This window comes from Danio aesculapii, chromosome 5, assembly GCF_903798145.1.
Source record: "Danio aesculapii chromosome 5, fDanAes4.1, whole genome shotgun sequence".
Lineage (NCBI taxonomy): Eukaryota > Metazoa > Chordata > Actinopteri > Cypriniformes > Danionidae > Danio > Danio aesculapii.
In genome coordinates, this window is record NC_079439.1 from 55,457,749 (window position 1) to 55,475,595 (window position 17,847).

At 34.7% G+C, this 17,847-nt stretch overlaps 1 protein-coding gene across 1 annotated transcript in view; it reads right to left on the reverse strand.

Moving 5' to 3' along the window:
• homer1b (homer scaffold protein 1b) overlaps positions 1 to 7,970 on the reverse strand; it is a 57,535-nt gene extending 49,565 nt beyond the window's left edge. Inside the window, exon 1 of the mRNA XM_056458504.1 lies at positions 7,641 to 7,970. Within this exon, the coding sequence (XP_056314479.1) occupies positions 7,641 to 7,645 (5 nt within the window). The 5' untranslated portion in view covers positions 7,646 to 7,970. The remainder of the gene's footprint in view (positions 1 to 7,640) is intronic.
• Positions 7,971 to 17,847: the final 9,877 nt, after the last annotated feature.

Genomic DNA, 17,847 nt, shown 5'->3' on the forward strand with positions numbered 1-17,847 from the left:
ACAAGAAGAATAACAAAACCACAGTGTTTGAGATTCCAATCATGATTTACAATGAAATTTCAGTTTGTGACATCAGGATGTTTTTGGACTGTTTTGCACCACTAAAATAACTGGAAGTGCCTACTGAGCAACTAACCAAATAAAGTTAAACGACTAGCTTACTAACTAATTCAGCAGCCACTATAGATAAAAATCTAAAACAATAATAAAGCCAGTATTTTTAAAACTATTATAAATATTTTAAACTATATTCCAGTTTGTAACATCAGAACAACTGTTTTTGCACCAACTGCAATCAGCCAATAGTGTACTGACTAGCCTCAATAAGTCAATAAATAAAACTGAAAAATATAAAATGCATATGTGTTTATTATATCAATCATTTTAAATGACACTCTAGTTTGTGACTATTTTGCAGCACTATAGAAACAAAAAATAGCTATTAATGCATTAATGAATTAGCTACTGCAAGTAAATGGAACTATAAGAATACTGCTGTGTATAATTTCTATTATAATTTTACATTTTATTTCAGTTTCCACCATCAGGGCATTTTTTTGGGTATTCTTCACTGCTAAAATAACTGAAGAAGATATTAATGGTGCACTCACTGTTATGTTAAAGATGCATAACACACTATCTAGTCTTTAACCCTTATGTACCGTTGGAGATGTTTTCATCCACTCTGGGGTGATTTCGCATCATAATTTGGCCATAACTTTTTCTGTGTTTCAGCTAGCAGAATGATTTTTGGTGACACATCTTATTTTGACACATATTTTGAAAAAATGCTTTGAAATTTTTACAGAACTCAACGATACACTCTTGGCAAATTTACTCTTTTGTTATGTTACGAATGAAAACATCCACTAAATTAAACTGCTGTAAAAAATGCATCAGATTAATTTTGTTTAATCAACCTCAGTCCTGATTAAAATGACTAAATTGCTTAGAAAATTACAGGATTTTAACCCTTTAATTGACAAATTCATAAATGATGTCACTGATTGGGTGGGGAAAAAACACACAAAATGGCGTATTTTCAATATAAAAAGTAATTGTAGGCTGGATTTTTTTTTAACCTTGGACATGTTAAACAACATTGCCTTTGATGCATTCTTTTAGGCTGATTTACAAATTTCCCCCCTAATTTACTATTGGTGGCTGTTTTTCCCCCTTGACTTCTATTATAACCACATTTTTTGATTGCAAAGCCATGACATCATATAATCATGCATTTTTGATTGTTGGTGGTTTTCCCTGCTGGGAACAAGTAAAATTTGTCATTTTTACTATTGATCATCAGTTGGCACCATTAAACCTTTAGAAAAAAAAATCGTAGTTTCTGGATTTTATATGGAGTATAACAGCAAATTAAAGTGTGTGTATGTGTATGAGAGTGACCTTTACGCACTTACCTTGATATGTCAGAGAAAATCAAAATATGCATCTCACCCTCAGAACTACATGGAGTAAACAAAAACAAAGACTGTGTATTTATGCACTATCAAATGTGGTTATAATGGAAGTCAGTATGGCAAAAACAGCCACCAACAGTAAATTAGGAAGAAAAATCTAACAATGCATCAAAGCCAATGTTACTAATCGTTCACATGTCCAAGACTGTGATAAAAGGTAAAAAATCCTGTCCACAATTACTTTTATAATGAAAATACATCATTTTGTGTGTGTTTTTCACCAGATCAGTGACATCATGTTTGAACTTGGCAATTAAAGAGTTCAAATCCTGTCATTTTCTAAACAATTTAGTAGTTTTGTTGAAATTTAAAAATATATATATATTTATCTGATGCATTTTGCAGCAGTTTAATTCAGTGGATGATTTCATCCCTAACATAACAAAAGGGTAGTACATTTGAACAGTGCATAACAATTTATTATTTACAAAGTGTCAGTATATGGTATGTAGAAATCAACATGATCTTTAAATGTTAGCCAAAGCCATAGTTCACTGCAATTTCATGCTAGCTATTGATTTAACATTAAAACCTCACGATGAAGTGCTACATGCTGAATCCACAAATTTCTGAAAGATCTCTAACAACTGTAAGACTCAGCTTCACTCTTAAAAAATATAGGCTCCATGTGACGTTTTTGCACAGTGATGCCATAGAATGTCTCCTAAAGCTACATTGGAAGTCAATGGTTACAGGTTTTAAGCTTTCTTCAAACTATCTTTCTTCAATGAAACCACATGACGGTCAGTAAATAGTGAGCAAATGCTCATTTTTGAGTGAACTACCCCTTTACAATTATGTCTAAGGTGTTGCAAGCAAATATAGATCCATGCCCTGATTCAGCAATTTTTGGGGAACCAAAGGTCTAATTAAAGAATTAGTCTAATTAAAGAATTGGTCTAATTAAAGAATTAGTTTACTAACAAAAAAATTTGTTTAATTCCAAACAACTTGATATTTTCGCCTTTACCTCTATCTTTGCTATACTGTGTGTACCATATTGTACTCAACTGGAAATCTAAGATCCCCACAACTTTATCTCAAAGGCTTGCAGATACCATGATTTTTCTAAAATTGGAAAAGGTTAGATGTGGGGAGAAGTAATTTAACAAGTGGCAATGTTTTAAAATGTACTTTAAGTCTCTTAACATCTTGATTTCTATTAATTAGATGCACTATTCCTCCTATTAACTCTTATCTTAATTAACTTCTATATTTATTTTTTTATTATTATTATTTTATATTGTTTAATTGTATATAAGCTGACAAAGTGGCTCAGTGATTAGCACTGTTGCCTCACAGTAAGATGGTTGGGCCAATTGGCATTTCTGTGTGGAGTTTGCATGTTCTTTCCGTGTTGGTGTGGGTTTCCTCCAGGTCCTCCGCCTTCCCCCACAGTCCAAAGACATGCACTATAGGTGAATTGTTGAACTAAATTTGCCGAAGTGTATGAGATTGTGTGTTAATGAGTGTGTATGGATGTTTCCCAGTACTGGATTGCAGCTGAAAGGGCATCCGCTGTGTAAAACAAATGCTGGATAAGTTGGCAGTTCGTTCCGCTGTGGTGACCCCTGATGAATAAAGGGACTAATCCGAAGGAAAATGAATGAATGAATAAATAAATGTAAATCTTGACTTTTGGCAATGACTGAAAAATCAGTATTCAGATGTTTTAAGTCCATTTTCTAAACCCTTAGTGCTCTTATTTTCATTTGACTACTTTATGTAATTATATAAGAACAAAAAGATAACAACAAGTAACAATTTGGTTTCTAATAGTGTTTTTGCAATTAAAAATTTGATCTTAAGAAAGTGAAAAAGTAATGTTTGACTTTAAAATCCAAATCCACCCTCAGAGGAAAGCCTAGCACATTAATACCTGCTCACTGGCCCTGTCCCAACATGCTTCTCTAAAAGCAACTGGCCTCAAATTAGTGTCAAAGGGCATCTATCTGCACTACTGTACACTGAGCCTTTCCATACCATTCCCATACCCCACACTCCTCTGACCCAATTCCACAGATAACACCCTTTAAATCCCAGAGAGAATCGCAATCAATCCCAATATACACTAATGTTTCATCCTGTTTATTTAAACATGGGATAAGAAGTGGGAAATATAATGGGGGAAGGGGACAGGATCCCAAACACAGACACAGACGGTTTGCTGCTCCAATTCCCAGGATAATTAATCACCGTATTCAATTACATTAGCGTACTTCTAATCAGCTGCTGCTGGGCTCGTGTACAGGAATGAGAGAGAAAAAATACGAGAAGGAAGAGGAAGGAAAAGGCGCGGGAATGAGCGAGATCTGCAGAGCACCAAGAAGTGCTTACACTGCACCGTGGAGGCGGAAGATCTCTGAAGAGCATCAAAGGCTCGTTGCATAATTACCATTTTGATTTGATTAAAATTCAGTCGCACTCACTATATATGGGTGCTTTGCATGATAGCATGCTTGGTCAACAGGATCACAACTATGTAAGATATATGACCTTTATATCGTGCTTGCAATCCATTAGATGAGTATGCTTGAATTTGTACCATTTTCACAAAGAAAGAGAAAGAGAGAAGGAAAGAGAAAGAGAGTGTTTGTGTGTGCGTGTGTGTGTGTGTAAATGGCCCAAACATACTTTTAGTGCTTGAATAAAACATTCAAGACTTTCAAATTAATATACACATCCAAAGAGAACAAGTACAGGAAATGAATTAAAGGTTTCCTTAGGGAAAGAATGAATCAATAATTTAACTGGAACAAGTCTACTGCCACATTAGTGAAGCTGACTTGAAAACTCTATGGATGTTTCCTTTCTAATGCCTTTGAAATCTATGAGATGCATTTTTGTAATTATTATTATTATTATTAAAAATAACTATAATACACATTCTCAAACTGTTAGTTATGCTGACAAACTTGTTCTGTAAAGAAGAAATTTAAGAAACAATAATCAAATATTTTTTTTAATAATCCCATATTTTACAGTGCTTGACATATATGAGTACACCCCTCACAAATCTCTCTTTTCAATTCATATTCATATTCTCTTGAAAAATCAAGAGAAACAAAAAATGTTGTAGTTTGCAACTGGGTTTTTTTGTAGTAATTTGCTTTAATTTAATTATATTATCTTTCTATTTCTAATGTTTGGAGACTAAAAATAATATATCTGGTTAATAAATCTGTTTTGTTCAAATGCACCAAAATTGATTGGCTATATTCTATGGTGGCTGAGAGAGCTAACGTGCTGCAATTTAAGAAAACACATGCAATTACTAAAAACGCCAGCAAATTGAGAAAAGATTTTCATCTGTTTGACAACACACGTGCTGCAAATCCTCACAACACAAACACATTTTTTAAGCTGCATTTTCTTATAACACAAACAATTTACGAAAATGCACTGCATTTTCTCACAATGCAAACAATTTACGAAAACAAGCTGCATTTTCTCACAATGCAAACAGTTTAATAAAACGAGCTGCAGTTGCTCACAACACAAACAATTTACGAAAATGCGCTGCTTTTTCTTACAATGCAAACAGTTCAATAAAACGAGCTGCATTTTCTCACAATGCAAAAAATGTTAAGAAAACGTGCTGCATTTTCTCACAACGCAAACAATTTATTAAAATGCACTGCATTTTCTCACAGCGCAAACAGTTTAATAAAACACGCTGCATTTTTTACGACACAAATTACGAAAACGCAATGTATTTTCTCACAACGCAAACAATTTACGGCATCCGTCACGTTTTTGGGTATCCTTGAAACATTTCCGAATTGTTCTGTTCTTTTTATGTTGTGAGAAAATGCAGCACATTTTCGTAAATTTTTGGCGTTGTGTGAAAATGCAGCTCGTTCTATTAATTTATTTGCATTGTGTGCTGTCAAACGGATGAAGATCTTTTGTTTAATTGCTGGTGTTTTTAGTAATTGCATGTGTTTTCTTAAATTGCAGCACATTAAGCTCACTCGGCCACCATGATATTCACTGAGAAATAGATAAAAATATTCATTTTCAAAATGGAGTGTACTCATTAATGCTGCTGTATGTGTAAAATTAAATGTTTATATTTTTTATTCTACAAAGGTGTGATAACATTTGCTCAAAATTTCCTATAAAAATATTGCCATTTATTATCTTTTTTTTTCAGAAAATAACAAATGTTTTCTTTTGTAGTTGTACACTGAATATCAGAGATATATCACCAAAAACTTTACTAGCGTCTGGTGTCAACACGCTGGTATAGTGTTGTCAAAAGATTTATAATAATACATTTGACCAGAATATAATGATCCCACTTGCTTCAAAACGTAAAATACACCATACATAATATTCAATCAACTATAAACTGCTTTTCATAACTCGGATGGCTTTTAATTTTTTCCATATCATGTATCATTGATTTATGTATTAAATGTCAATTGCTCACACAGAAAAAAAGTTGAAGGAGCACCCTGATTTTAGAAAAAAAAAATGAAAACCAGATTCCTTCTAGAACATTTCTTTTAAAAAAGATTTCGAGGGAACCTACAAGAAATTTGTAAAAATTTCTTTGCTCAGTTTGAACAGACTGATCATACGATTCGTTGGATTCAACAGTCAAATGTATCTTGAACCTGAGACTGCACAATATTAAATGTAAGTGCACATATAGTCAATTATATAACGAATCAAAAGCAGCTATAGCGCTATATTAACATCAAGGCACAAGGGAGATGATTTCACACCACCCACCTTCAGCAACCCACCACAGTCCAGAGCTGGCAGTTTATTTAATTCTGTCCTTACATTAACATCTGTCTAAACACCACAAAAGAAGATGAAACTTCTGTCATACTTCAAGCTTGAGTAATCTACACCATTGTATTCAGGTAGTAAATATATGTGGGCAAGAATGTGTTGCCAATCTTGACCTTACAACAATAATCTGTTCTAAAGCAAATTTAGCTAAATAGATAAACCTCTGAAGCACCAATTATGATAAATGTATTTAATAAATGACGCCAGAAGCCCCATAAAGGCATAACATGGCTGTTCAGTAATGTTAAAAAGAAAACTACATAACAATCAAATACTTAATAGCGTTTGTTAAATTAAACTGAATGGCTGAGTTGATTAGGAAGTGGGAATGATTTTTTTCCAGAGCAATATAATCCCTGAACAGCCCTCGAATCTTTTTCGCGGTTATAGTTAATTAAAAACAAAGAACAGGGGCCGTAAAGTAATTCAAGGTTTTGATTGTTATTATTAAAGAAAATTCTGTGCCATAGTAAGAAGATCAATCCTTATGAATTAACACCTTCTGTAATGAAAAGATCATCACTAAAACATCCAGATCATCTCAAGAACATCTTTCGAGTCTGAATTTTTATTTAACTAAGATTTTATGTCATAAAAGCCTAGAATAAAATCTAAGTACAAAACCCTTTAAGTTTGAATTACTGTGTATAGGGTCACCTTTAGTTAAAATCTATATTTCAGGCCATCCTCCAGCTGAGCGTTGGAAATTCCACTAACGTGTACAGATATATCAGATGTCGTTGCCAATACTGCCTCTAAAATTGTATTGATGAGGATGTGCCATGCAGCGGTGCTCTGTTGAAATGTAGATTACATAAGCATGACGAGATTAAAAGCCTTTGGCACTGCAGCACATCAATATATGAAATAAGCTAATGTTCTTTCCCATTTGAAGTACATGAATTTTAGTCATTTGCTTCAAAATAATACCATAGATCAAACACAGTTTACTAATAAGCCGTGGCCTCGGTGGACAAAAATACTCACCCCAGTCAATGAAGATTACAAAAAAGTATACACATACATATGCTATGTATGTATGTATGTATGTATGTATGTATGTATGTATATATATATATATATATATATATATATATATATATATATATATATATATATATATATATATATATACACACACACACACAAACACACAAACATAATGCACATATATTCACGCCATAAACACAGTATAATTCCAATTCAGTATACATTCCTGTGCATACAATAAAGAACACTATGGCGTTAATGAATGTGAGTAACTGCTTTACATTCTGTCCTCATAAGACCGATGATAAAACGATTAGCGCGGCCAATTTCCTACAGTACGTTTGGTGCTATTTACGGGCAACTTACCCCATGTTGCTGTTGTTTTTCCCTCCTGAGACGAGATAGGATTTGTTGATCAGCGAGTTTGTTCTTCCAGCTGAATGAAGCGGCTCTGGATGCGGTCGGTCACATTATGAGCAGCGGCATTCTGCGTCTCTCGTTACGCGCTCTGTATGTAGGCTGTCGGATTCAGTGAATGGATCCCACGGCGAATTGCCCACTAATACTGCCCAATTTCAGCTGCTTTGGCACACGACAGGCTCACCTCGCATCTCGCATCTGTGAATATGGTATTCGTTGAAGAGCGTGAGGTAACGGTGGCGCAGGGGTGAATAACGAGCCGCTGCCTCTCTCTCAGTGGGCGTGTGGCTCTAAAGATGAATCTACTGTCAGTCGATGGTCAAAACACATACCACACAATATCCCACAACAACGCCCCCTGGCACGCTCTTTCCCCATTAAATAACACTTGCCGAATTTTCATTGTAAGGTATCGTAATAATTCACATTCATAATTAGCTATTATCATCATAAATTTGTTGAAATGTAAATATAAATCGTAATTAGCCTAATTATTTTATAAATCTGTTTATTTGATTACATATCCAGTAGCGCAGTTAAGCTATTAAAACACCTTATGGGAATAATTACTTTTTTATTTCTATACCAAATGCTTTTTGTTTGTTTGTTTGCTTGTTTAGTCTAAGTTAGAAGAACAGTGTACACCATTTCTAATCTTGATTCACGGTTTTTGTCTGTCAATCCTCACTTCTTTGTCCCTTTAATGGCAAATGAGCTGAGCTGTTACGCTCAATGACCACAACTATACAACTATCTGATAAATCTGGTAAAATAGTGTAATTTTAAGTGTACTAAATTTACAATCAATAAAAATTATGCTCTTTAAAGTATACTTTTATATATATATATATATATGTATGTATGTATGTATGTATGTATGTATGTATGTATGTATGTATGTATGTTTGTATGTTTGTATGTATGTATTATAGATAGATAGATAGATAGATAGATAGATAGATAGATAGATAGATAGATAGATAGATAGATAGATAGATAGATAGATAGATAGATAGATAGATAGATAGATAGATAGATGCATTATTACCACATTGCTACTGTCGCACAATTTTTATCAGTTTGTATTACTTACTGCTTCACTGCTATTCACAAATCTACTATGGCCTCATAGGATACTAAAGTGTCCAATCACATGTGCACTTTAGAATCGTGCTGGAATTTCCAGTCTGGTTCCCATTTGGATGATAAAATATTTTTTTTGGAGCCAAGTAAAACATTATGAAAACATTTCTGTTGATTCTTTTTTCAATAGCCAAAAACAAGAAGAAAGGAAAGCTTCCCAGGAAAACTTTTGTTTTTGGTTGCATTATTTATTTATTGTAACAACTTAAAGAAATCCAAAAAGCAACATTCTCATAACATAAATAGGATGTTTTATTTAAACAAAGAAAACTTTCCTGGTTACTCAACAGAGAAACAGACTAGTTGTGTAGGTACTGCTCTTTGTGATATTCAGATACAACAGCTAAGTATTTAATTTTTTAACCCTGTTTTTTTTTTTTACTTTTCTTTTCAGCCCATGAAAATTATTACAACAGAAAGAAAAAAATATCAAAAAGTAGATCAGTGTGTTGTCTGTCACTGCCAAGTGGCCTCAATTGGTGTTTGTTTTAAACTTAAATTGATAAGTTATGTGCTGTAATCTGGTGACTGTCCTCTGAAAGCACATGTACATCACATGTCAGTGTCTGTTCAATGTGAACTGACCTTCTGTAGCAAAGCAAACATGTTTTATCATCCACACTTAAAGCATTCTGTACAAAGCATTCACTAGCTTTGCATTCATATGTTATAACTTTCTGGAAACACACTTGGCCTAGGTAAATCCACTTTACTTCCACTCCACAGGGCATGGCCTGAAATCCACTGAGCACAGAACAAATGTACAAAACCAACCCTGTGAACAAGGATAAGAGAAAAACATTACAACTGTACACTGTAAAAAAAAATAAAATAAAATAAATAAATAAATAAATAAATAAATTTAAATAAAAAATACAAATGTTCCATATTTGACATTCCGTGTTTGGGGAACTTCCATTCAAAAGCAACTAAACAAAATAATAAAATAGGGTTTTGGGTAAAATAATTATACTGTACATGCTGAAAGCTGAGAGGTACGTTTTGCTTTGTGCCAACGTATCTTTATCAATTTATTTATTAATCTTGTCAATGATGAAAGTGTTGTAGCTATAATAAAACAACTTTTTAAAATAACAAGTACATAGTATGAGAAATGACCGCATACAATGTATGAAAACGGCCCATAAACGAAAACAACTCCTTTGTCACCAAGGACAACAGCCCATCCGTTCGACTACACGTTAACTTCACGACAGGTCAGTTATTCTGTTAAATTAATTGAATGTTAGTGTAGAACTAGATATTAAAGTTTGAGGACAAACTTTATGGTGGCTTGAAAAGCCGAGTCTAAAAGTTTGAAGTCGTTTTAAAGTGTAAATAACTGAAGCAGTTTTTATGAAGTTTGAAACAGTCGGTATAGATAAGTACATTTATGTTAGCATGTTTCTAGTATAGATTGGCATGTTTCTTGGTAGGCAGTTGCTAGGTTGTTCTAAGTGCTTGCTAAGGTGTTGCTAGGCGGTTGCTAAGGTGTTGCTAGGTTGTTGCTAGGCAGTTGCTAAAGTATTATGAGTGGTTGCTCATTAGCATGTTTCTAGCATGATTCTAGCATGAATTACCTTGTTACTAGCATGATTCTAGCATGAATTAGCATGTTACTAGCATGTTTCTAGCATGAATTAGCATGTTACTAGCATGATTCTAGCAAGAATTAGCATAATGTTAGCATGTTTCTAGCATGAATTAGCATGTTACTAGCATATTTCTAGCATGAATTAGCATGTTACTAGCATGATTCTTGCATGAATTAGCATGTTACTAGCATGTTTCTAGCATAAATTAGCATGTTACTAGCATGGTTCTAGCATGAATTAGCATGTTACTAGCATGATTCTAGCATGAATTAGCATGTTACTAGCATGTTTCTAGCTTGAATTAGCATGTTGTTAGCATGATTCTAGCATGAATTAGCATGATTCTAGCATGAATTAACATGTTACTGGCATGATTACAGCATGAATTAGCATGTTACTAGCATGATTCTAGCATGAAATAGCATGTTATTAGCATGATTCTAGCAGGAATTAGCATGTTAATAGCATGTTTCTAGCATGAATTAGCATGTTGTTAGCATGATTCTAGCATGAATTAGCATGTTACTAACATGATTCTAGCATGAATTAGCATGTTAATAGCATGTTTCTAGCATGAATTAGCATGTTGTTAGCATGATTCTAGCATGAATTAGCATGTTACTAGCATGATTCTAGCACGAATTAGCATGTTACTAGCATGTTTCTAGCATGAATTAGCATGTTGTTAGCATTAATTAGCATGTTTCTAGCATGATTCTAGCATGTTTCTAGCATGAATTAGCATGTTACTAGCATGATTCTAGCATGAATTAGCATGTAACTAGCATGATTCTAGCATGAATTACCATGTTACTAGCATGAATTAGCATGTTATTAGCATGATTCTAGCATGAATTAGCATGTTACTATCATGATTCTAGCATGAATTAGCATGTTACTAGCATGATTCTAGCATGAATTAGCATGTTACTAGCATGAATTAGCATGTTATTAGCATGATTCTAGCATGAATTAGCATGTTACTAGCATGATTCTAGCATGAATTAGCATGATTCTAGCATGAATTAGCATGTTACTAGCATGATTCTAGCATGAATTAGCATGTTACTAGCATGAATTAGCATGTTATTAGCATGAATTAGCATGTTTCTAGCATGAATTAGCATGTTATTAGCATGATTCTAGCATGAATTAGCATGTTACTAGCATGATTCTAGCATGAATTAGCATGTTACTAGCATGTTTCTAGCATGAATTAGCATGTTACTAGCATGATTCTAGCATGAATTAGCATGTTACTAGCATGATTCTAGCATGAATTAGCATGTTACTAGCATGATTCTAGCATGAATTAGCATGTTACTAGCATGAGTCTAGCATGAATTAGCATGTTACTAGCATGATTCTAGCATGGATTAGCATGTTACTAGCATGATTCTAACATGAATTAGCATGTTACTAGCATGTTTCTAGCATGAATTAGCATGTTACTAGCATGATTCTAGCATGTTACTAGCATGTTTCTAGCATGAATTAGCATGTTACTAGCATGTTTCTAGCATGAATTAGCATGTTGTTAGCATGATTCTAGCATGAATTAGCATGTTTCTAGCATGAATTAGCATGTAACTAGCATGATTCTAGCATTTATTAGCATGTAACTAGCATGTTACTAGCATGATTCTAGCATGAATCAGCTTGTTTCTAGCATGAATTAGCATGTTGTTGGCATGATTCTAGCATGAATTAGCATGTTACTAGCATGACTAGCATGTCACTATCGTGTTGCTAGCACCTTTCTAGCAAGATTAGCATGTCAGTAGGATGTTAAAACTGTTAGCGTGTGTTAGAATAGCTAGTTACAGTCTCTGGGACAGTTGCTAGGGTGCTGAAATTGGTTGCTAGGGAGTGGCTAGTAAGTTTAAAGGTAATCAGTGATTGGCTGCTGGCTAGACTGAGTTGAATGAGGCCAGACTCTAGTCTGTAGGACAGTCTGATGCAGAGTTATGAGCTCACAAAGGTTGATCCAATGTTAAGTAAATGGGAGTCTTTTACAATGGAAGTCTATGGGACAGTTGCTAGGGTGCTGTAAGTGGTTGCTAGGGAGTGGCTAGTAAGTTAAAAAGTCATCAGTTATTGGCTGCTGGCTAGACTGAGTTAAATGAGTCCAGTAAGAAGTCTGTAGGACAGTCTGATGCAGAGTTATGAGCTCACAAAGTTTGACCCAATGTTAAGTCAATGGGACTTTTGGGATTTTTCTGGGTCGTTTTTCGGAAAACCCAAGGTCGGATCAGTTAGAAAAGATATAGCAACCCGAGTCAGACCAGTTTGAAGGTTTGACGAAAGTTTGAAGTATGTAGCTTGAAAGGCCTAGGAGGAGATACACTTAGAAATTAGTCTCAGAAGAATAAGAAGAAGAAGAAGAAGAAGAAGAAGAAGAAGAATAATAACTAGATATTAAAGTTTGAGGACAAACTTTATGGTGGCTTGAAAAGCCGAGTCTGAATTAGCATGTTACTAGCATGAATTAGCAAGTAACTATCATGATTCTAACATAAATTAGCATGTAACTAGCATGATTCTAGCATGAATTAGCATGTTACTAGCATGTTTCTAGCATGAATTAGCATGATTCTAGCATGAATTAGCATGTTACTAGCATGTTTCTAGCATGAGTTAGCATGTTACTAGCATGTTTCTAGCATGAATTAGCATGTTACTAGCATGATTCTAGCATGAATTAGCATGTTACTAGCATGTTTCTAGCATGAATTAGCATGTTACTAGCATGTTTCTAGCATGAATTAGCATGTTATTAGCATGATTCTAGCATGAATTAGCATGTTTCTAGCATGAATTAGCATGTTATTAGCATGATTCTAGCATGAATTAGCATGTTACTAGCATGATTCTAGCATGAATTAGCATGTTACTAGCATGTTTCTAGCATGAATTAGCATGTTACTAGCATGATTCTAGCATGAATTAGCATGTTACTAGCATGTTTCTAGCATGAATTAGCATGTTACTAGCATGATTCTAGCACGAATTAGCATGTTACTAGCATGATTCTAGCACGGATTAGCATGTTACTAGCATGTTTCTAGCATGAATTAGCATGTTATTAGCATGATTCTAGCATGAATTAGCATGTTATTAGCATGATTCTAGCATGAATTAGCATGTTACTAGCATGATTCTAGCATGAATTAGCATGTTACTAGCATGTTTCTAGCATGAATTAGCACGTTATTAGCATGATTCTAGCATGAATTAGCATGTTACTAGCATGATTCTAGCATGAATTAGCATGTTACTAGCATGTTTCCAGCATGAATTAGCATGTTACTAGCATGATTCTAGCATGAATTAGCATGTTACTAGCATGTTTCTAGCATGAATTAGTATGTTACTAGCATGTTTCTAGCATGAATTAGCATGTTATTAGCATGATTCTAGCATGAATTAGCATGTTTCTAGCATGAATTAGCATGTTACTAGCATGATTCAGCATGTTATTAGCATGATTCTAGCATGAATTAACATGTTACTAGCATGTTTCTAGCATGAATTAGCATGTTACTAGCATGTTTCTAGCATGAATTAGCATGTTATTAGCATGATTCTAGCATGAATTAGCATGTTTCTAGCATGAATTAGCATGTTATTAGCATGATTCTAGCATGAATTAGCATGTTACTAGCATGATTCTAGCATGAATTAGCATGTTACTAGCATGATTCTAGCATGAATTAGCATTTTACTAGCATGATTCTAGCATGAATTAGCATGTTACTAGCATGATTCTAGCATGGATTAGCATGTTACTAGCATGTTTCTAGCATGAATTAGCATGTTACTAGCATGATTCTAGCAAGAATTAGCATAATGTTAGCATGTTTCTAGCATGAATTAGCATGTTACTAGCATATTTCTAGCATGAATTAGCATGTTACTAGCATGATTCTTGCATGAATTAGCATGTTACTAGCATGTTTCTAGCATAAATTAGCATGTTACTAGCATGGTTCTAGCATGAATTAGCATGTTACTAGCATGATTCTAGCATGAATTAGCATGTTACTAGCATGTTTCTAGCTTGAATTAGCATGTTGTTAGCATGATTCTAGCATGAATTAGCATGATTCTAGCATGAATTAACATGTTACTGGCATGATTACAGCATGAATTAGCATGTTACTAGCATGATTCTAGCATGAAATAGCATGTTATTAGCATGATTCTAGCAGGAATTAGCATGTTAATAGCATGTTTCTAGCATGAATTAGCATGTTGTTAGCATGATTCTAGCATGAATTAGCATGTTACTAGCATGATTCTAGCATGAATTAGCATGTTAATAGCATGTTTCTAGCATGAATTAGCATGTTGTTAGCATGATTCTAGCATGAATTAGCATGTTACTAGCATGATTCTAGCACGAATTAGCATGTTACTAGCATGTTTCTAGCATGAATTAGCATGTTGTTAGCATTAATTAGCATGTTTCTAGCATGATTCTAGCATGTTTCTAGCATGAATTAGCATGTTACTAGCATGAATTAGCATGTTATTAGCATGATTCTAGCATGAATTAGCATGTTACTATCATGATTCTAGCATGAATTAGCATGTTACTAGCATGAATTAGCATGTTACTAGCATGATTCTAGCATGAATTAGCATGTTACTAGCATGTTTCTAGCATGAATTAGCATGTTACTAGCATGATTCTAGCATGAATTAGCATGTTACTAGCATGATTCTAGCATGAATTAGCATGTTATTAGCATGATTCTAGCATGAATTAGCATGTTACTAGCATGATTCTAGCATGTTACTAGCATGTTTCTAGCATGAATTAGCATGTTACTAGCCTGTTTCTAGCATGAATTAGCATGTTGTTAGCATGATTCTAGCATGAATTAGCATGTTTCTAGCATGAATTAGCATGTAACTAGCATGATTCTAGCATTAATTAGCATGTAACTAGCATGTTACTAGCATGATTCTAGCATGAGTCAGCTTGTTTCTAGCATGAATTAGCATGTTGTTAGCATGATTCTAGCATGAATTAGCATGTTACTAGCATGACTAGCATGTCACTATCGTGTTGCTAGCACCTTTCTAGCAAGATTAGCATGTCAGTAGGATGTTAAAACTGTTAGCGTGTGTTAGAATAGCTAGTCACAGTCTCTGGGACAGTTGCTAGGGTGCTGAAATTGGTTGCTAGGGAGTGGCTAGTAAGTTTAAAGGTAATCAGTGATTGGCTGCTGGCTAGACTGAGCTGAATGAGGCCAGACTCTAGTCTGTAGGACAGTCTGATGCAGAGTTATGAGCTCTCAAAGGTTGATCCAATGTTAAGTAAATGGGAGTCTTTTACAATGGAAGTCTATGGGACAGTTGCTAGGGTGCTGTAAGTGGTTGCTAGGGAGTGGCTAGTAAGTTAAAAAGTCATCAGTTATTGGCTGCTGGCTAGACTGAGTTAAATGAGTCCAGTTAGAAGTCTGTAGGACAGTCTGATGCAGAGTTATGAGCTCACAAAGTTTGACCCAATGTTAAGTCAATGGGACTTTTGGGATTTTTCTGGGTCGTTTTTCGGAAAACCCAAGGTCGGATCAGTTAGAAAAGATATAGCAACCCGAGTCAGACCAGTTTGAAGGTTTGACGAAAGTTTGAAGTATGTAGCTTGAAAGGCCTAGGAGGAGATACACTTAGAAATTAGTCTCAGAAGAAGAAGAAGAAGAAGAAGAAGAATAATAATAAGTTTAAGATAGATAACAATATGCTGGCTTTTCAAGCCACCATAACTAGATATTAAAGTTTGAGGACAAACTTTATGGTGGCTTGAAAAGCAGAGTCTGAATTAGCATGTTACTAGCATGAATTAGCAAGTAACTAGCATGATTCTAACATAAATTAGCATGTAACTAGCATGATTCTAGCATGAATTAGCATGTTACTAGCATGTTTCTAGCATGAATTAGCATGATTCTAGCATGAATTAGCATGTTACTAGCATGTTTCTAGCATGAGTTAGCATGTTACTAGCATGTTTCTAGCATGAGTTAGCATGTTACTAGCATGTTTCTAGCATGAATTAGCATGTTACTAGCATGATTCTAGCATGAATTAGCATGTTACTAGCATGTTTCTAGCATGAATTAGCATGTTACTAGCATGTTTCTAGCATGAATTAGCATGTTACTAGCATGATTCTAGCATGAATTAGCATGTTACTAGCATGATTCTAGCATGAATTAGCATGTTACTAGCATGATTCTAGCATGAATTAGCATGTTACTAGCATGATTCTAGCATGAATTAGCATGTTACTAGCATGATTCTAGCATGTTACTAGCATGTTTCTAGCATGTTGTTAGCATGATTCTAGCATGAATTAGCATGTTTCTAGCATGAATTAGCATGTAACTAGCATGATTCTAGCATTAACTAGCATGTAACTAGCATGTTACTAGCATGATTCTAGCATGAATCAGCTTGTTTCTAGCATGAATTAGCATGTTGTTAGCATGATTCTAGCATGAATTAGCATGTTACTAGCATGACTAGCATGTCACTATCGTGTTGCTAGCACCTTTCTAGCAAGATTAGCATGTCAGTAGGATGTTAAAACTGTTAGCGTGTGTTAGAATAGCTAGTCACAGTCTCTGGGACAGTTGCTAGGGTGCTGAAATTGGTTGCTAGGGAGTGGCTAGTAAGTTTAAAGGTAATCAGTGATTGGCTGCTGGCTAGACTGAGTTGAATGAGGCCAGACTCTAGTCTGTAGGACAGTCTGATGCAGAGTTATGAGCTCACAAAGGTTGATCCAATGTTAAGTAAATGGGAGTCTTTTACAATGGAAGTCTATGGGACAGTTGCTAGGGTGCTGTAAGTGGTTGCTAGGGAGTGGCTAGTAAGTTAAAAGTCATCAGTTATTGGCTGCTGGCTAGACTGAGTTAAATGAGTCCAGTTAGAAGTCTGTAGGACAGTCTGATGCAGAGTTATGAGCTCACAAAGTTTGACCCAATGTTAAGTCAATGGGACTTTTGGGATTTTTCTGGGTCGTTTTTCGGAAAACCCAAGGTCGGATCAGTTAGAAAAGATATAGCAACCCGAGTCAGACCAGTTCGAAGGTTTGACGAAAGTTTGAAGTATGTAGCTTGAAAGGCCTAGGAGGAGATACACTTAGAAATTAGTCTCAGAAGAAGAAGAAGAAGAAGAATAATAATAATAAGTTTAAGATAGATAACAGTATGCTGGCTTTTCAAGCCACCATAATAAGTTTAAGATAGATAACAGTATGCTGGCTTTTCAAGCCACCATAATTAAAGACTCGTCTTCTCACGTGTTGTCAACACAGAATGTGTTGTTACCATAGACTGTAAAATATAGGTTGTTACGCGGGACCTTTATTTTGAAAACTCAGACGACCGTCTGTCCGTCCGCAATAA